Source organism: Orycteropus afer, unplaced genomic scaffold (assembly GCF_000298275.1).
Source record: "Orycteropus afer afer isolate SDZICR_OR568_19922 unplaced genomic scaffold, OryAfe1.0 scaffold00043, whole genome shotgun sequence".
Lineage (NCBI taxonomy): Eukaryota > Metazoa > Chordata > Mammalia > Tubulidentata > Orycteropodidae > Orycteropus > Orycteropus afer.
In genome coordinates, this window is record NW_006921630.1 from 12,191,612 (window position 1) to 12,212,168 (window position 20,557).

The following is a 20,557-nucleotide window of genomic DNA, read 5'->3' on the forward strand; positions in this document are numbered from 1 at the left end:
ACACCACAGGTGTTCCACTCTATAAATTACTCTTATAAACCCTCTGCACCAATTAGTTCTTGTTAAGAGTACAATTACTTGATGGTGGAAGCAGGCAATTTTTCTTCTTAATGAGTCTTACATTCCTAACTATTAAAGAGCGGTAGAAAAATAAAGTATTCAACGTTGACATTTTATTTTCTGAACTTTTATCATTTTTACAAAACAAAACAACAAGAAAAGCGTTATCAAAAACGGCAAGGAGTTTACAGAATTTCTGCACCAGTTTTCATATAAATCAGTGATTAGGAAACTGGTGTCCATGTTATTACTAAATACAGGCTCATTTCCTTCCTGGTCATGTGCATTTGGGTGACTTGTTTTGGAGCTACTGAAGACTAGTTTTTTATAAGCACCAGTCATTTTTTTGAGAATTGATTTGGTTTGTCCAACAAAGTAAACACTTTTTGTTGTGTGGCATTTTCTTTTTAAAAAAAAACACTGAGATAAAACACGGAATGTATATTTGCTTGGATCTGAACCAAATCTTTTGAGATCCCAAATACCCTGAAGAACACTGAAAACATATGTAGGGAATATTAAATACTAGTCCTACACTTCATAATGTCTAAGGCAGCTACTGTATTTCTAAGGAAAACAGCATTTCATTCAGAGGCTGCCCAGAGTTTCAAAGTACATCATAGTTTCTGCATCCTGTCTGATTTGGATTACAGTTCCCTCAAATAGGGCCATATTATTGGAACAAAAGTTTTGCTCATGCCAAACAGGCTCTCTATTTTACAGATTCATTTGTATAGAGCATGACTCCTTGCTCTGGACCCTGGGTGGCCACAAAGAAATTAAGAAGCCATGATTACTGGATACTGAGAGGAAGAAGGATACTTAAACTCACAGCACACATTATCTGGAAGCAAGCAGGAACAAAGCTGGAAACTGGTAGTGGTGCTCACCCACCACTTGTTCCAGAAACATATTTTGCTTTAATAGGGGAAGTATGGTCCAGTTTTACAATGTTAATAGCTGCCAGTCTCTCATATTTTAGATAAAAATCACTGCCTGGCTAGCAATGAATTAGAACACTGGCCTCAAATTCTAATCAAATCTCTCAGTATTTAACAACAACAACAACAACAACAACAAAAAACCAACACATTTTTAACCAATGGGAATTAAAAATTGCACAATTAAACTTGAATGTAAATTATACTATATACAGACTGGTATACATAGGACTGAAATGGTTTTGAAAGCATGAAAACACTTCTGTTCAGACAAAATTTCCTCTGTATTATCCCAATTTTCATGAAAGGAAAACTGACATATGTAATTTTCATCTTTACAGTTATGAAAAAGGAAGCAAGAAGGCAAAGCTGAGAGACACAGATGCTACCCAAAGGGCAGCGGTGGCATTTGGTTGTTTTGGTCTTTGTACCAGCAACTTCCACACCCTGGCATATATCCAGTTCCTGCTGGACTACACTGTTTTCCTTGCAGTCAAGACTCGAACGATGGACCCTACTCCTCCAGCAGCAAGTGCCTGAAAACAAATCCAAAGGCAAAGGTTAACAGAATCATAAAGGACCAATTCTTATTTTACGCAAAATACTTTTTTAAAAGAGGGAATGTGTACAGCTATAGATTTTGAAATTCATTAATTTAATAAATATTTCTTGAGCACTTATGATACCCTGGATATTGTTCCTGATGCTGGGGATATAGGAATCAAAATCCTCAACATTTCTGACTTTATGCACTTAAATTCCAATGAGATTCCAGTTTATATTCTAGTATATTGTTTCCAAATTAATAGTAATAGGTTAAAAAAAAAAAAAGTCTGCAGTGTAATAAAACAAAAAAAAAAACATTTGCCATCTAGTCAATTCTGACTCACGGCAACTCCACGGGTGTCAGAGGTACTCCATAGTGTTTTCAATGGCTGACCTCTCAGAGGTAGATTGCCAGAGCTTTCTTCCAAGAAGACTCTGGGTGGACTAGAACTGCTAATCTTTTTGTTAGTAGCTGAGCACATAAACTGTATGTAACACCCAGAACTCTTGCAGCAAAAATGGTCTTGCCTAAAACAGGTGCTCAGATATAAATTTAGGATACTACAGATACGCACAGTTAAAGAAGTAAGAGTATTAATAGAAGTAGTACAGTTTATTTGTAGTATCATATAAAAATTCTTGCTGCTCATTCTCTCATTTTAAGCACACAATCAGGAAGAAATTCAAATTAGGATCAACCACTCCAGATAACATTTAGATTAAAATCACAACTTGTCAGGTTTTTTCTCCCAAGCTAACAAGATACTATTTAATAGCTAACTTGGGAACTTTAACTCCAACTTTATTTAAAAAAATTGGAAGTTATAATTATTAGGAATCTGAAGCTCTGGTTTACTTCTCTGTTCAAAAACAGTATCTTTGTGTACTGAATACTGTGCTAGGCACTAGGGAATACAAAATGGAATAAATATAGCATCGGTTGGTCTGGCTGGGGAGACAGACATATAAACAGATAATTTTAACATAATACATGAAATGACAGAGTTATGCTTAGAGTGATAAATAGCAGTGAAAGTGCTGAGAAGGTTCATGTACCCAGCCTAAGGATATAGAGGAGTGTGTCAGGTAAGGTTTCCTAGAGAAAATGATACATTAACATGATGAGTAGGTGACACACTGACATAAGAGGGAAAGGAAGGCACTCAGGCAGAGAGAGAATCATAAGCAATGATATGGAAGTGTGAAATTGGTGTGTTCAGGGAATCGGTTGGCACTACTGGAGCATAAGGGAAAAAATGATGGGGAAGATGAGGCTGGACTTGGGAATTCGAACTTTATTCTGAGGAGAGTAATAACAGATTTGTATTAAAAAGATCTTTCTGGTGGCTAGGTGGAGAACATATTTGAAGGAGGCAGAATTGGCAGCTGGGAGACCAGTTAGGAACCTATAGCAACACACTAGAAGAGATACTGTGAAAAGTGCATTAGAAATGTACTTGAGAGGATGAATTTCAGTAGTATATGAAAGATAAGCTCGGAAGGAAGGTTGGGCAATCCTACTTCCGTAGTGATACTGCCTCGGAAACCCAAGGAGGGGTCGCTATGAGTCGGGGCCGACTTGACGGCAAATAACAACAACAACAACAACATGAAAGATAAGAATGGCAAAAACTGGTGACTTACATCTGGAACAAATAAGACGTAACAGAGTACTTAGTTTTCCCGTCTCCAAAAGGGGAATAACAGCAGGTCTCTTTCATTCCTTCTCTCTCTCTCTCTCTTTATTTATTTATTTTAACTTTTTTACTTTTAAGTAATTACTGATTCACAAAAAGCTTAAAGAAATATACGGGGAGGCTCTGTGCACCCTTCTTTCAGCCTTCCCTAACAGTAACAACTTACACAACTGTAGTACAATATCAAAACAAAGAAATTGATATTGGTACAATCCACAGAGTTTATTCAGATTTTATGTCATATATACACTCATGTGTGTGTTTGTGTGTGTGTATAGCTCTATGAGTTTTATCACATGTGTAATCTTACATAACCACCACCATCTCTCTTTTTTTAATATGATAATTTTAATAATTTACTTTGAAATAATTTCAGACTTCAGAAAAGTTACAAAAGTAGTACAAGCAGTTCAGGAATACTCTTCGCCCAGCTTCTCGTAATGTTATCTTACATAACCATATACAGCAATCAAAACCAGGAAATTAGCATTGGTACAACCCTATTATGTAAACTGAAGTCCTTATTCAAATTTCTGTATTTTATTCTACAGTTTTACTACTCAGAGTTGTCCTTTTTCTGTCCCCAGGATCCAATCCAGGATTCCACATTGCATTTAGTCATCATGTCTCCTTTTATCTGCTCCAATCTGATAGCTCCTCAATTTTTCCTGGTGTTTTTTTTTTTTTAAATAGTTTTATTTTTTTTGTTGGTGCCTCCTAGTATATTTATGAGGATTATATATACTATAGAGTTGTTGTGAGGATTAAATGAAACATAAACTGGCAAACAGAAAAAAACTGAAAACTAAACTCACTGCCTTCGAGTTGATTCCGACTCATAGCTACACTTTGGGTTTCTGAGGTGGTAAATCTTTATGGAAGTAGACTGCCCAGTTTTCCTTCCATGGAGTGGCTGGTGGGTTTGAGCTGCCAACCTTCTGGTTAGCAGTCAAATCCCTTAGGCACTATGCCACCAGAGCTCCTGGTGGCGAACAAAATGCTCATAAATAGGATGACCACATAAACTACTGTCCTAACTGGGACCCTTCAAAGTGAAAAGGAAACTACTCAAAATCATGTTGGGACAACCAGCATAAATTGGGGCTGTCTTAATTTCTTTTGCAAAGTTCTTAGCTCAAAGTTCAAGATTATGTTTAATGAATAATAATCATTATTGACTAATTACAAGTGTTACCTGTTTTTAATACAAATGTGCAAATACAAGTGAAACAAAAATCTGAACTTTCATTTTCATGTACTTGTCTAACAAAGATGTATCATATCACTAGGCAGTCAAATGGTTATTTAGTCGAGAGAGGCTGTCATTGTTATTCTCTACCATAAAGGAACCAGTCATGTAGATTTATAATTCATAACTTACCTTTTCATGCCACTGCAATAACACAGCACTGCTATTGTCAGAGGGGCTCTCAAAGCCTTTATAAATATACTTCATTAGGAGATCGACACCATTCTTGTCCAGAGATTGAACTGCCTTTTCAATATCATTAGCTTTAAAAGAGATGAGCACCTTCAAGACAATGCTGCCTGCCCGATCCTGCAGGTAAACAAATAACAAAACATTCAAAACATATGTATGTGTGGGGTTGCAGTTTTAGAAAGGTAAGTCTGAGAAGGTGACTCTTGAAGGATGTGAGAGGTGGCTTTAGGGTTATATGAGAAAACAGTGTTTCAAACAGGAAAGAAAAAGTGCTGTTAGTGTGTATTTAGTGTGCTCAAGGAATAGCAAAAAGACTTAATGTGGATGGAGTGCAGAACAGCAGGAAAGGAAGTCAGACAGGTTAACAGGGGGCCAGATCATGTAAGGCCTGTAGGGCACTGTAAGGATTATGGCTTACTCGTAGAGAAATGAGATGATCTTGGAAGGTTTGAGAAGAGCAGTGACATAATCTGACTTACATTATAACAGAATTAGCCCGTTCCTACATTGAGAATAAGGTGCTCTGGTGGTGTGGTACCCAAGGCATTTGACTGCTAACCAGAAGGTTGGAAGTTCAAACCCATCAGCCACTCCATGGAAGAATGACTGGCCACTCTACTTCCATAAAGTTTTGTTGCCTTGGAAATCCAAAAGGGGTCACTATGAGTCGGAATCAACTAGATAGCAGTGTATTTGGTTTGGTATATTGAGAATAAACTGGGGGTGGGGTTGGGGTGGGGAGGCAGAAGCAGGCAGACCCATTAGGAAGAAATTGCAATAGTGCAGTGAACAAATGACAGTGGTCTGGCTAGCATGATAGCAGTGCAGGTGGTAAGAAGCAGTCATATTCTCGACATACTTGAAGGCAGAGCTGGCAGGATTTGCCAAGAAATCAGATTGTGGTAGTTTATTAAATTAATGTTTAAATTTTACTTGTTGATCTTAAAACAAAAATCCCAACAAAACCAGGAAATCAATTTGCAGTTCAATTCAACCTTCGACTACCCGTCAGGAATATTTTATTCACTGTTATTTGACTATAGTTATGAGATGCATGATTTTCATTGCTAATGATCTTTTTTCTTTGACAAAAGGCTTCTCCAAAAGCAGTTATTTTCTTACTCATGAAGCCAAGCAAATGGAACACTTAATTTACCCTTTCTACAATTTGTTTCTCCTTCTACTCAAGACAAAGTGATAACATTTAACATTTCTGCTGGCCAGGATTTTACAAGATGTTTCTACCACCTATTGTTACCTTCAGTTTAGAGAATATGCAATTACTCAATTTAGAAAAACACTGTTGCCTCCAGAGCTATAACCTCCAATCCACAAGCTGTGATAAAATTCACCCATATGAAAGCAGAAAGTGGTAAAACTGAAATTTCAATGAAGCCCCCCCCCAACTTTTAGAAACCAAAGACATCACCCCCTTGTTGCATAAATAATTACTATGCATCTACCTAAGTTACTATTTATTACTCTTCCTTTAAAGAGAGTCTTGAATCTACCAGGATGTACAAAGAGCCACTAACAGTGGGGTTGATGCTTTGGGTTTCATTTTAAACAATAAAATGAATAAAACAATAAAAGGGTTCTTAAGAATTAGTGAAAAGACTGCTGCTGGGAGTGTAAACTACACTTTTCTAAAGGGCAATTTGACCATACCACATGTACAAAAGCCTCAAGAAAAAAAGAACACTCTTTGATGGAAAAAGTTTATCCAAAGGAACGAAGAATTTACAGTACAAGAAAAAAAAAGGTCAATATTTAGATGTGTGACCAAAAGAGAATAGGTATATATAAACTATAGTGTATCTGTAAGCAGCTATCAAAAAGTATTTTGTTGTTGTTGTTATGTGCCATCGAGTCAGACCCGACTCATAACGACCCCTCCTTGGGTTTCCAAGGCAGTATCACTACTGAAGTAGATTGCCCCATCTTCCTTCTGAGTGGCTGGTGGGTTTGAACCGCCAGCCTTCTCGTTAGCAGTCCAGAGCCTTAGCCACTACACTACCAGAGCTCCCATCAAAAAGTATTACATTACAAAATATTTCCTTATTACTAAGGAAAGAAATTCATGTATGTTGCTCTACAGTTGAAAAAGGTTCTAAAATTTGTTTTTACTAAAAAAAAAAAAAAAGCAAAAATAAAAAACCTATAAGCATATGTTGTTGTTATGTGCCATCAAGTCAGACCTGACTCACAGTAACCCCTCCTTGGGTTTCCAAGGAGGTATCACTATGGAAGTAGATTGCCCAACCTTCCTTCCAAGGAATAGCTGGTGGGTTAGCCACACCAAAAAGTAACAACTGCTTTCTGGGTGGTGGGATTCTGGATGATTACCCTTTAAACCCCACATTTCTGTGTTTTCTATAATAAGTATTTGTTGTTGTTGTTGTTATGTGCCGTCAAGTCGGCCCTGACTCATAGTGACCCCTCCTTGGGTTTCCGAAGCTGTATCACTACCGAAGTAGATTGCCCAACCTTCCTTAGTACTAGTTTAATCTTTTTAAAAAAAATCTTTTAAAAGCAAGCAAATAGAGTTTATTTTTGTAAATGTTATTTTTGAAGCCCTTGTTTAAATTCAATTGTGGTGGCCTCCTCTAACAATGACCACAGAACTGATTTCTCTGTCATTTGAACGTTTTAAACTTACTCTACCATGTGGCAGTATAATACCGCTATGAGTGCAATTTTTTTTGTAAATTTTAACTTATCAAACTAAATTATAAGCTCTTTTATGTCAGAGAGATAAATAGTTAAAATATTTGTTGATTTTGTGAAAAATTCTGAAGATTTTGGTATGAATGAAGGTATCAGCAAGGGATCACTGTGTTGTCTGTGACTCACCTTCACTGCCTGACTCTTGGTGTTGATAGGTGGGTTTTTCAGGGCTGCTTGTAGAGCAGCTGCCATGTTTCCTGTGAGGGAGGTTAAGGGGGTAACAGGAAAGGACAGCCCTTTATAAGCATTGTAACCTTCAGGAATCATTGGTTGTTAGGATACAACTTTGTGTAGAAAGAGAAAAAACTACTATGGTCACTATATTCAAAACTGGACATTCAATGTGCTGATTTAAAGGACGTCAATCAAAAGCAAAATACTGAAAACAAAAGAGAACAATAGACTTATTTTTGTTAATAAAGTAAACACCAGTTTACCCTTGGCTCGTAACTAGCAAGGAGCTTTGGTGGTATAGTGGGTTAAATGCTTGGATGCCAACATAGGCGGGTGGTTCAAACAGTGCAAGGCTCCAAGGGAGAAAGATGTGGTACTCTGCTTTCATAAAGATTAACTCATTGCCATCAAGTGGATTCCAAGTCATACAGCCTTGAAAACCCTATGGAATAATTCTACTGTCTTATAGGGTCACTGGTCACTATGAGTCAGAATCAACTCGACAGCAATGGGTTTGTTTTTTATTTTTATTTTTTGGTTCTTACTTATCAAATGAACACCTTGATAACCTTCCATTTTGCAGTAAGACACATATGCAAACATTACCCAGAGTGCTATTAAAGAAAATTTAAAGTTGATTTCAACTCACAGTGACCCCTCCTTGGGTTTCTGAGGCAGTATCTCTAAAGAATTGTTCTGAGGAGTGGCTGATGGATTTGAACTGCCAGCCTTCTGGTTAGCAGTCAAATGCTTTGGCACTACGCCATCAGAGCTCCCAAAATATTTATTAGAAATATTAAATCCCAAAATGAACCAGTCTCTCATCAAACATACATCTTTTTATGTGATTTTAACTGAGAGGAGAAAAAAGACTATACTTTTCCTAGCATTGTATTCTGTATTAATTCAAATGCTAGATTACCCTGGCAATTTGAACGATATACATTAGCAGTCTCTGAATTTTGATGAAGAGGCAATATAGAAAGTGTAGTAATTCATATGACCCTTAGGTGGCAGCTTAAATTTTGTTTTGCATATATTCTTTCATATTTCATAAAGGTTATTCAAACTGTCTTCGACTACATCTATTAAATCCAGTCTCTCTTTGAAAGCATCAGTGAGTAAGCAAATATGAGAAACGGAAGGCCAATCAGACTGCCAGAATGTACAGTCATTCCCCTAAAAGGAAAACCACACAGAGTTCACTTGTTTCCTCCATCTCTAGCACCTGACTCGCTCTACGCAGGCAGGGCTGTCTCCCTTGACTGTTACAAGGATAAAAGAGACAGTGTCATCATGTTTTAAGATGAACTGATTCAAAAGCAGACCCAACTGATAAGAGATACAGCAGTACCATTTAAAAGTCATTACAAATCACCTAAAAGATGTCAAATTAATCTCATGAAACCTTTATCCACCATAAAGAATGTTTTGAAAAAAGTAATATTCACCACTTATCTTCTGAAGAGAAAGGTCTAACAAATCTATGGTTGGTAGTAAACTGTTACCGTATTTTCAAGGCTTTGGTAAGATAATTTTTAAAGATGCAAAACACTTCACAAATACTTATATAATGCAAAACATTCACAAATACTTATATAATGCAAAACAGTTAACAGGTGATTGTGAAAGTATGTTGACAAATGTTTAATGCTGTATTTTAGGTGCCTTTAAGACTAGATATAGTTGCCACCAAGTATTTTCACTCATGTATTTTCTCCATTATAATTTAATAAAGCATTGATGAGGAGAGTATAAAAAGCTTTAATTATACATACGCAAGGAGCTCTCGTGGTGTAGTGCCTAAGGCATTTAACTGCTAACCAGAAAGGTGGTGGTTCAAACCCACCAGCCACTCCTCGGAAGGTTGAGCAATCTACTTCCGTAATGATACCGCCTTGGAAACCCAAAGGGGGTCGCTATGAGTCGGATCGACTGGATGGCAGTGAGTTTGTTTTTTTATACATACGCTCAAGAAAAACTAGAAAAGTATAAACTTCAGTCACTGAGGATCTCTAAAATTACAGCTTTGGTTACTGCGGCATGTACATTTTTCTAAAAAGTTTTCATGCAAACGCTCATTACGAGTTACGAATATTCAAATATGCAAAAAATAAAAACCAGGAACTGAGTTACATTTTAACTAAAATGGAAACAATCTGAAGATTACAAAACCGATTCTGCTCTATTCAATTGACTCTACCCATATTTTATTCATTGGGGTTTATTTAAAGTAATTCCAGGGATTCTGCACATGCATTCCCCATTTTCTTTGTATTGTCCTTTTCTTAGCAGGTAAAGGACTTTAAGCTTCCTTTTCGGGAGTTTTGGTATTCACTTCCCTTCCGATGAACAAATTCTGTGCAACCTCTATTTTGCCAATTACTTTCTCGTTAAAATAAGGAAAGAAAAATGCCCACAGGTTGAAAAGACCTCATCTATTAACCTACTGCCATCGAATAGAAAAGACACAGGGCTTCAATTCTGCGAACCGCCCCAATGCTCCCGGCAGGTAATAAACTAGCCGAAGGTTATCAGAAAAAAATAAAAAACACCACCACCAATACGCTTCCCCATCAAAACCACTAACGAAAGGCGCCAGAAATCAAGACATTTTTGCCTAATGTGACCCCAGGAAATAGACTCCTGTGGAGAATCACCGAGCCTCCCGGCAGCAATGACCAGCACCAAATGCCTCCCCAACGCCTCGAGGGCGCGGCCGGCCAAGCCGGTTCCGGAGGCAGGCACTCCGCGCAACCTGAGGAATCCGGGGCGTGGGAGGCGCGGCGCGAACAGCAAGTTCCAGAGGGTGGAAACCTGGGGTATTGAAGCGACTCTGTTAGAAAAGCGAAAGCCTCTCCCTCACAGAATTGGGGACCCCAATCAGGTTCACCGCGGGCTGCTTAGGTAGGAGGCAGCTCCGCACCCATCCCTGCAAGGGCCCATGGACCTCAGACTCTGAAAGGCGGCGGGGTCCGGGCAGAGGGGCCCGGTGGGAGGCTGCGAACGCAAGGATATTGTCTCAGGCAGGAGTCCACCTCGCCCTCATCGGGCCCGGCCTGGCCGTCGCCCCCGTCTTCCTCGTCCACGAACTTGTTCTCGTCGTACTCATCCACGTCCACCTTCCGGAACCGGGCCGACGACACTGTGTTCTTCGACATCGCCGTTCCCGACCCGTGGCAGGGGCCTCCTCTCAGTGCTACTTCTGCTACAGCAACCCTAGCCCAGCAGGAACCCGAAGGCTAGCGCCTCCACTTCCCTCTTCCGCTCTGGGGCGTAGCCGGCAGCAGCGGCTAGGGCGGTTCTGGGCCTGCGCGCTGGCCCCACTCCTTCCCCTTCAGGTTCACGCACTTCTCAAGCCTCCTACTCCGCCCCCGTTCTCCCGCGGAGCGCCTGCGAGGGCGGGAGCACTAAGGACCCAGTACGCAGGCGCAGAATCTCTGCAGGCAAGGGGCGGGGCTGAAAGAAGCTGGCGGGGGCGGAATGAGAGGGAGGGCAGAAAGCAGTGCCACTGACATAGGGGAGAGGATTGGTCGCCGGAGTGCGTCACGTGATCCCCTGGGGGTTCCCATAGAAACGTTTCTCTGCGGTCCATCCTAGGGGGCTCCTAGGTTGGCGGCGATGGGCACCAGAGGCGGGTGGCTTTGGCTTTTGCTGCCGCTGCCGCTGCCGCCGCCAAGCAGTCTTTGGAGTCCTGCGTGAGGTCCGGCTGCCCCGGACTTGCCTGTGGGTGGGATGGACTGGTTGCCAGACCGAGTCCCCTGCAGTTGGCAGGAGAATGGGGCGGAGCGATACACGCCCGGGTACCCAGTATCGTGCTAGTTGTCGAAGACATAGCTTCGGAACGCGCTCTGCCCGGCGCTGCGTTCTCGAGCTGGAAGCCCCTTCCCTGAGGGTAGAACTTCGCTGCACAGCCAATGAGAGGTCCCCAAGGACGGAGTGGAAAGGTCATATCTTATCTCTCAGTGCTGGTGACAGCATCGTGACAGGACCTGCAGAACCTGAACTCGGTATCATATCTATCGGGAGGGAGGGGAAGATGTCTGGGCAAGGCTGGAGTAAGGTGGCAAGACTGGGGTGAACGTGTAGAATTTGGGGTAGGGTCAGTCATCACTGACATCTTAAAATACTTAGTTGAAGCAAGAATGCTAGAGAAAGGTGGGGCGAGTTAGGCTCCGGTGCCGAAGGGAAACCAAATGTGTATGTATTAGTAGAACTAGATCTTTAAGATTTGTGTTTATGATTTACATGACTCCGCTAGACCAGTTTTTTAATATTAGACATCCCCGTTTCTGAGAGCAGAGCTCTTATAGAGGAAGTAAAGGCACTAAGGACATGGTATCTGTGCTCTGTATTACACTGAAGTACAAATTAATTAAAACTCCAAATATTTGCAGAAACAATTAATTTGGACATTCGTTGGACACTGCTCAGGTGGTTTCATATTTTCATGTCATCCTCTGGGTCCAGTTTAGTTCCACCTCTGGAAGAAGGCCGGCTGTTGCCTCTGCTGAGGACTCCAGTCCAATCTCTGGTTTCTTGTGTATACAAATCCTGCACTGAGAATTAAAGGACCCTGCTTTGAGTCTTGGTTCTTCCACTCATAATCTGTTTGACTGAGGCATGCCACTTAAAATTCTGAGTCACAGGTTCTTTATTGCTAAAATGAGGATAATGTATACTTCACCAGATTGTTCAGAGATTTAAATACACAAGTGTTTTGAAGCTCTAAAACTGTAAATACATATAAAATGTCTATTACCTGTACCGTTGGCTTTGCTGTTAGTTGTACAGTTTCCTTAATGATATATTGTGTTTCATCTTGCTCCTGGAAGAGATTGCAAGATTCTGTAGGACAGAGAGTTACAGTGCTTTTGTATCTTCCTTTACATGCAGAAAGTACTGAATATATGCTTGAACAATGCAGGTGAAAGGCAGTACAGGTTGAGAATAATGAATCAAGAAGAAGAGAAAGATCTAAAATCAAAGCTTTATGTCATATCTATATTATATGTCTATATCTCTTTCTATATATGTCTATTTATCTATATCTGTCTATCCATCTGTCTATCTCTAGAGAGAAGGGAGAGTGGAGGAAGGAAATGGGTAGTGAGGGAGGGAGAGAGCAAGGGAGAGACAGACAAACAGACAATCCTAAAAAATAGAATGGCATCTTTTTTTCTTGGGAGGAAGAAGCAATGTGGCTTTTTTCTTTTCCCAATTAAATCACCCTTTTAGAAGATAAATAGTTTAGATGATAAAAGTGATTTCTTAAAGTGACTCCAAGTTACAAACTCCCCTAGGATTCTCTTAAAAGAGCAAAGGAAAAATTTCTACCTGTTGTTAATATTTATGTAAAAATGTTATATACCAATGTATCAGGTTATTACAATGTTGAATGCCATAATATAGTAGAATAAAGATGTATTTTAATACTTTTCCCCAGTTTTTCAATCTTTTACTAACTTTAGTATGAGCTAAATGATATTCTTCTTTAGATACAAAGATGGTACTTCTTGTACTTTTAAACCAAGATTTTCTTTGCAGAGAAAATTGAACATTAAAAGCACTATTGAACAAATGGGGCAAGGATTCAAGAGCTAATTCATTCCTTTTCTTATATTTCTAGTCTTTTGTATTCATTATTAGAATTTTCCCCCCTGTTGTTTTAGACTCTCTGAATAGAAATCAATTTAAGAGAATAGTAAGAATTTTAGAAAGTGGGATGCTTAAGGGTATAATTGTTTCAGTTATTCAGAATTTTGCTCTGTGTGTTGACTACAATTAATTCTCAGCCCCAAAATGTATGTTACATTTCAGATGTCAAAAAATCTTTTTCCAGTGCAGTATTTTTTGTCTCAAAATGATCTAAGTGCCTAGTATATTAGGTACTTAGTTTATATTGAATAAATATATGATCAACCTACTTTTGGAATCATATTTAGAGACTGTTTTTGAATGGATGCATTATATTCCTTGCTATGCCCGTTGGCTAATAGTTAAAGATTTATAAAGCTTTAGGGAAATATTTTTGGGAAGAAAGTTGTTCTTAATTATCTTTTAATTAAAAAATTACCTCAATTAATGTTAACCATGATATTCATTTTAGGTAATAGTACTCTACATATTTTAATAGTTTAAATGAGTACTTGCCCCTAACATAAGGAGCTCTGGTGATATAGTGGTTAAGGCATTTGGTTGCTAACCAGAAAGTCAGTGGTTTGAACCCATCAGTTGCCCCATGGAAGAAAGATGAGGCAGTCTGCTTCTGTAAAGATTTACAGCCTTGGAAACCCAGTGGGGGTTGCTGTGAGTCAGAATTGACTTGATGGTATTGGAGGGTTTTTTTTTTTTTTCTTTTTTTAACCCCTAACCCAAAGGATTCCTAAGGTTTTAAGATATTTTATTTATTGTGCAAAATAACCTGGTTTGGTCCAATATGAAAACAGGACTGAATCTGAGTTTTCTCAAGGTTAATATTATATCATAGTATGTACCTCCTTTTTATTTTTTGTGATGATGTAAAGAGCCAAAGATCTTTTTAGTTAGAAGAGATTTTGATAAAATTATTTTATAATAGATCTTTCTTTTCAGATTTTTAAAACCAAGACACTATATACTTCTTTTCCTCCAAATTACTAGTAAATACTTAAAAAACAAAGACATTGAATCCTGCAGCATGGCACTATTATTTTTCTTGTTTGAAACAAGTTTACTCAATTTTAATCAAATATATCAAATGTGTATTATAAATATGAAATAAATAAGTAAAATTCAGTGTTTTGGTTACCTAGTGCTGCTCTGACAAGAATATACCACAAATAGGATGGCACGAACAAAGAGGAATTTATTCTCTTACAGTTTGGAGGCTTTAAGTCCGAGTTCAAATGCCAGGCTCTAGAGGCTGAGTGAAAGACCCTCAACCTTGGGCTGCAGCTCTGCCTCCTGCTCCCGACCCACTGGAGCTAGAGGCTTTTCTTCACTCAGACAGCTGCTGACTGCTGAGACTGACAAGCCCAAGGTTGACAAGTAAAAAGGCACAGTCCCGATGTTACCAAACCACATGGCAGGCCATTAATTCAAGTCCACTGAAAGTCCCAGTCCCAAAGTCGGCAGAACATGGCAGGCTGCTGAACAATGACACGGCTATATGCAGGGTTCAAACATGCCATAAGCTAGAGACTGTTCCCAAATCTGCTGGTTGTATATGGGAAGCAGATCACATCCCTACTCAGCTGCTTATGGTAGATCCCACCGTGGAGTTGATTGCCAATAACTACCACCAGCTGCCCAGCCATTCAACCAGGCCTAGCCAAGTTGACACACAGCCTTAACTACCACATTCAGTTCTGGTAATGATGATTTAATACCACTATTCTCTAGCAACATAATTACTATAATATAAAGATTCTTATCGTATTACCCATAAATAATATTACAATTTAATGCTACTACTTAATGCTCCTACTTCAATCAACTAATTTTATGCAGAAAGAAACTTCAACCTTCAAAACTTCACAAGTTTTTTTCCTTTTTATTACTTTGAATTTTACGTAACTTCATCATTACATACTGAAATAGAGTACATAGGATGAAATATTTTTCAGTAGGACCTTTATTTAGATAGTAGTGCTTCAAAGATTTCCAGCAATATATCAGACAGTGTTTCACTGGTATTCATTCATAAAGTTTTCACTGGCCAGTTCTTTGAGAAATGGATGGCCCTTTCCTTCTTCCAAGTCTGTCTTTGTCTGCAAGCTCTGCTGAAACCTGTTCACCATGGGTGACCCTGCTGGTGTTTTAAATACTGGTGGCATAGCCTCTAGCCTCATAGCAACACAGAAGCCACCACAGTACGACAAACTGACAGATGAGTGTTGAAGAGCAAAGATGTCTCTGAAGATTAAGGTGCGCCTAACCCAAGCCATGGATTTTCTGTAGTCTCATATGCATGTGAAAGCTGGACAATGAATAAAGAAGACCAAAGAAGAGTTGATGATTTTGAGTTGTGGTGTTGGTGAAGAATACTGAAAGGACCATGGACTGCCAGAAGAACGAGCAAATACATCCTGGAAGAAGTGTAGCTGGAATGCTCCTTGGAAGCGAGAATGGCTGGACTTCATTCCATCTACTTTAGTCATGTGGTCAGAAGGGACCATTCCCTGGAGAAGGATACTATGCTTGGTAAAGTGGAGAGGTCAGCGAAAAAGAGGAAGGCCCTCAATGAGATGTATTGTCACAGTCACTGCAACAGTTGGCTCAAGCATAGCAAGGATTGTGAGGATAGCACAGGATCAGGCAGTGTTTTGTTCTGTTGTACAAAGGGTTACTATGAGTTGAAACTGACTCTATGGTATCAAACAACAACATTTGAAATTATGATAGTTTACATTTTCTTTCCCAATATTAATATCACTTATTTACTTGTTGCATTAGCTAAAATCTTGAAAACAGTGTTGAGAAATTGGGTGATAATACGCTTTCCTGTTTTGTTCTTATTTTAATGGAAATGTCTTTGATATTTCACTAGTTGGTAACATATTTACCATTACTTTATGATCTTTAAAATGACTGCTGAATTTATCAAATGCTTTTTTTTGTATATAATGATAAAAATCATATCATTTTAAACTTTATTTATGAAGGTAATGAATTATATTTATATGGTTTTGAGGTATATATATGTAATTTTCTATATTGAAACATTTCCTCATTCCTAAAGTACACTCTATTTGGTTATTCAACGTTATTCTTATAATTCCTTGCTGGATTTGAGTAGTTTATATTTTGTTTACATGGTTTAGAATATATTTTTAAGTAAGATTGGTTTATAGTTTCATTTCTTTGTGCTATCTTTATCTGGTTTTGGTATTAGAATTAGTCTTGCTTTGTCAAATGAATTGGGAAGATTTACATATTTTTCTTATGGTCTGGAATAGTTCTGAATAAGGAAAATTCCCATGTTGCTTATTCTTGGGAAATTATACTATGTACCTGCAAAACTATCTAGGTTTGCTTATCTTTTTACATTAGGTCTTTGATCACCTTTATCTTCAATGGCCATTAATTTGTTCCATTTTCTAATTTCGAGAAAATTTTAGACTGTATTTTTCTAGAAAAATCAAGCATTTTATCTAGATTTCTAATTTATTGGTAAGAAGTTGAATAAAATATTTTCGTATAATTACTACATGACCATGGGCATATTGCTTTTCTCTATTTAAGAAAAATACTAAAGTCAGTATCTTGTTTATCTTTTTATCCTCCTCAGATGATTGCTACAAATTCTAGTAACTTACGTCTTTAGTTCTTACAGAAAATAGCCACCTCAGACTGATATTTTTGATGAAATTTTATACATACTGTAACTCCTATCCTTTCTGTTTTCCATTCTTAGCCTGTTAATATTTTATTAATAATAGCAGCCATTTTATGAATATTTCCTGTGTGTTTGACATTTGATAAACAGGCCCTGTACTTACATTATTTGAGTCTCAAAATAGTTCTACTTAATGCAACGCACTGCAGTTGAGTTGGATCCGACTCATAGTGACCCCTCCTTGGGCTTCTGAGGCAGTATCACTACGGAAGTAGATTGCCCAACCTTCCTTCTGAGGAGTGGCTGGTGGATGTGAACCACCAGCCTTCTGGTTAGCAGTCAAATGCCATAGGCGCTGTGCTAGTTCTAGGACTTAGGAATTAGTGTTTCCATTTTATGGATGAGGATACTAAGGCTCAGAGAGGTTATGTAACTCAGCCAAAGATACTCAGTTAGCAAATGGCATACTGGGATGGGAACTACAGCTGTTAGATTAAGCTTGTGCTGTTAACCACCATTTTCTACTTTCAGTAAGTCTGTTTCACTTTTTCAACTAAAATACTTACCTTGTGTTAAAAATAAGGATATAATCAAGTATCTAAATAAACCACATAATAACTTGAAAGGAACTATATACATTATTAACCTAAAAACAACCTTGTTATTACAATGATTTTTTTAAAGGATGTTTGCTTTTTGGATATTCCTGTGAGCTTTCCCCACCTTTTCCCAGTATTTGAGACTAGACATAGAGCCTGTTAACGTAGTGTTTAGTCTACCACCAAAGGGATACGTTTTTTTGGTATATGGAGGTAACTAGGTAACAATTGGGAGCTCTGGTGGCGTAGTGCCTAAGGCATTTGACTGCTAACCAGAAGACTGGCAGTTCAAATCCACCACCCACTCTTCAGGAGGAAGGTTGGGCAATCTACTTCAGTCGTGATTGTTGTTGTTGTTATGTGCCGTCGAGTCAGCCCTGACTCATAGCGACCCCTCCTTGGGTTTCCGAGGCAGTATCACTATGGAAGTAGGATTGCCCAACCTTCCTTCCGAGGAGTGGCTGGTGGGTTTGAACCGCCAGCCGTCTGGTTAGCAGGCAAGTGTCTTAGCCACTATGCTACCAGAGTGATACTGCCTCGGAAACCCAAGGAGGGGTTGCTATGAGTCAGATCCAACTCAAGGGCAGTGAGTTTTTTTTTTTTTTTTCCTAAGGTATCAATTAGTAATTTCAATGAATTCCAACTCAATTGGGCAATAAAGTGATGCTCCATTGTCTTGGTTCCCTGCCTTGGTTTATGTGGTGTGTCAACTTGGCTGGGCCGAGCTGAGTGGCTGGGCCGAGCTGAGTGGCTGGGCAGCTGGTGGTAGTTATTCCCCATGATGAGACTGGCAATCAGCTCCATGGTGGGATCTACCACAAGCAGCTGAGTAGCTGCTTTGGTTATGTGGTCTGCTTCCCCATATGTAAGAAGTAGCTTTGGGAATGGTCTCTAGCCTATGGCACACTTGGACCCTGCACGTAGCCCTGTCATTGTTCAGCAGCCTGCCATGCTCTGCCAACCTTGGGACATACAATGGAATTGAATTAATGGCCTGCCATGTGGTTTGGTAACATTGGGACTGTGCCTTTTTGTCAACCTTGGGCTTGTTAGCCTCAGCAGCCAGTAGCTACCTGAGTGAAGAGATGCCTCCAGCTTCAGTGGGCCGGAAGCAAGAGACAGAGCTGAAGTCCAAGGTTGAGGGGCTTTCACCCAGCCCCTAGAGCCTGGCACTTGGAACTTGGACTTAAAGCCTCCAAACTACGAGAGAATAAACTTCTGTTTCTTAAGGCCATCCCATTTTTGGTATATTCTTGTCAGAGCAGCACTAGGTAACCAAAACAGTATATAGCCCTGACAGTAAGAGACATCCAAGGTGTAAAACAATCCCGGGATTTATGTTTGATAGGGGGTCCTGGGTTACAGGAAGTAGGGTGGGGAGAGGGCCAACATTCTAGGATCTAGAACCTATTTAAGCTCTCCACCCTAGCCCACCACAGCCATCCTGTCTCCCACAGTCCAGAGGATGCCTGTTGGGGCTCCAGGTTGAGTAGAATTACAGAAAGTGACAGAACAGGTACTAACTAGATATGAACTTCCTCAGGCTTTTAGGTGAGTCTGCATTATTACTTAGAGAGGCATTAAAGCATAATGATTAAAAGCATGGGTTCTAGACTGGCTGCTCTGAAAAGTAATCTTTGCATTGTTCCTGGTGGGCTTTCTGCGAGTCTCCTCCGCAGTCCACAGGGGACTTGAGTAAGTTTCGCTCCCAAGTCCTAGAATTTGTGCTATTTTAGTAATCCACTGCATGGGATCACCAGTCAGAGGCAACCGTGGACACCAGCTCCCAGATCACCACTAAGGACTTAAAGGAGAAGAAAGAGGTTGTGGAGGAGTCAGAGAATAGAAGAGATGTACCCGGTATTGGGAATGCTAATGAGGAATATCGAACAGGAGGCCGACAATGAGGTAGACGAAGACGATGAGGAGGAAGAAGAGGTGGAAGAAGAAGGGAATGGTGAGGAAAAATATGGAGATGAAGAGGCGGCGGCTGAGGCAGCTATAGGCAAACGGGCAGCTGAAGATGATGAGGATGGTGATGCTGACACTGAGAAACAAGACCGATGAGGATGACTCCAAAAAACCAAACTCACCGCCATAGAGTGCATTCTTTGCCCTACTTCTTTCTGACTTCACTCCTGGTGAGACCATGTTCATTATAATCTCAAAGGAGGGAAAAAAATTGTGAAAACAGCAAAAAAATACAATCTTATTCCAAGCATTCCAGTAATTTTTTCTGTGTATGTACTTAGCTGTACTATAAATAGTTGGTTTATATGAGATGGTTAAAAAGGACAAAGATGAAAGATTTCTTTTCCTTTTTTTGTCTATTAAGTTCCTAGGTTTTTTTTGGCCTATTTGATGTATGTGTGAAACAATAAACTAGAATTTTATTTTGCTGGGTTGTTCTAAAAAAGAAAAAAGAATCTGGGTTATGGAGCTAGATCTCCTGGATTTGGCTCTCAGCTCAGCTGTTCACTACTTGAGTCATTACTTAAACTCTTGTACCATAATTTTCTTGTCTGTAAAATGGACATTATAATACCAACTGTTATGAATTGAATTGTCTCCCAGTAATATGTGTTCTAAATCCTTACCACTATACCTGTGGTTATAATTCCATTTGGGAATGGATTTTCTTTGTTATGTTAGGAGGTCATATCAGTGTAGGGTGTATTTTAAACCAGTCATCCTTAAGTAAGCAAGCAGAGATGGGGGAAAATAGGTACCAAACTACACGAAGATTGCTGAGGAAGAAGCTGAAAAGAGACAAGGATCTTCCTTAGAACCAACAGAGAGAGAAAGCCTTCCCTGAGAGCCTGTACTCTGAATTCAGACTCTATTCTTCGAAACTGTGAGGAAATAAATTTCTATTCGTTAAAGCCCCTCACTTGTGGTGTTTCTGGGATAGCAGCATCAGACACCTACCTCACAGGATTGTTGGGAGGCTTAAGTGCTTAGAAACAGTACCTGACATACAGCAAGCTCTGAGTGAAAGTTAGGCAATAGTAATATTATTACTGTTTTTTTGCTGTTCACATTCTGGCTTTTTT

At 39.3% G+C, this 20,557-nt stretch overlaps 1 protein-coding gene and 1 pseudogene across 1 annotated transcript; one reads left to right on the plus strand and one right to left on the minus strand.

The window, feature by feature from the left end:
• Positions 1 to 1,474: 1,474 nt before the first annotated feature.
• ARPC5 (actin related protein 2/3 complex subunit 5) lies at positions 1,475 to 10,747 on the minus strand. Its single transcript, XM_007937671.1, has 4 exons — positions 10,605 to 10,747; positions 7,539 to 7,620; positions 4,626 to 4,802; positions 1,475 to 1,537 (listed from the first exon to the last, which is right to left on the minus strand). The coding sequence occupies exons 1-4, from the start codon at positions 10,745 to 10,747 to the stop codon at positions 1,475 to 1,477; spliced, it is 465 nt and encodes a 154-aa protein (XP_007935862.1).
• Positions 10,748 to 11,364: 617 nt separating this feature from the next.
• On the plus strand, positions 11,365 to 19,605 carry LOC103194314 (annotated as a pseudogene).
• The last annotated feature ends 952 nt before the right edge of the window (positions 19,606 to 20,557 follow it).

Bases quoted from the DNA above. Each gene is read 5' to 3' on its own strand.
- ARPC5 (XM_007937671.1), bottom strand. From the start codon at position 10,747: ATGTCGAAGAACACAGTGTCGTCGGCCCGGTTCCGGAAGGTGGACGTG. The intron at 7,621-10,604 runs ATATCCTTGCGT...TACCCCCTTAAC, and splicing joins GTGGACTCCTGCCTGAGACA to CTCCCTCACAGGAAACATGG. The intron at 4,803-7,538 runs GTGAGTCACAGA...GTTTACCTGCAG, and splicing joins CCAAGAGTCAGGCAGTGAAG to GATCGGGCAGGCAGCATTGT.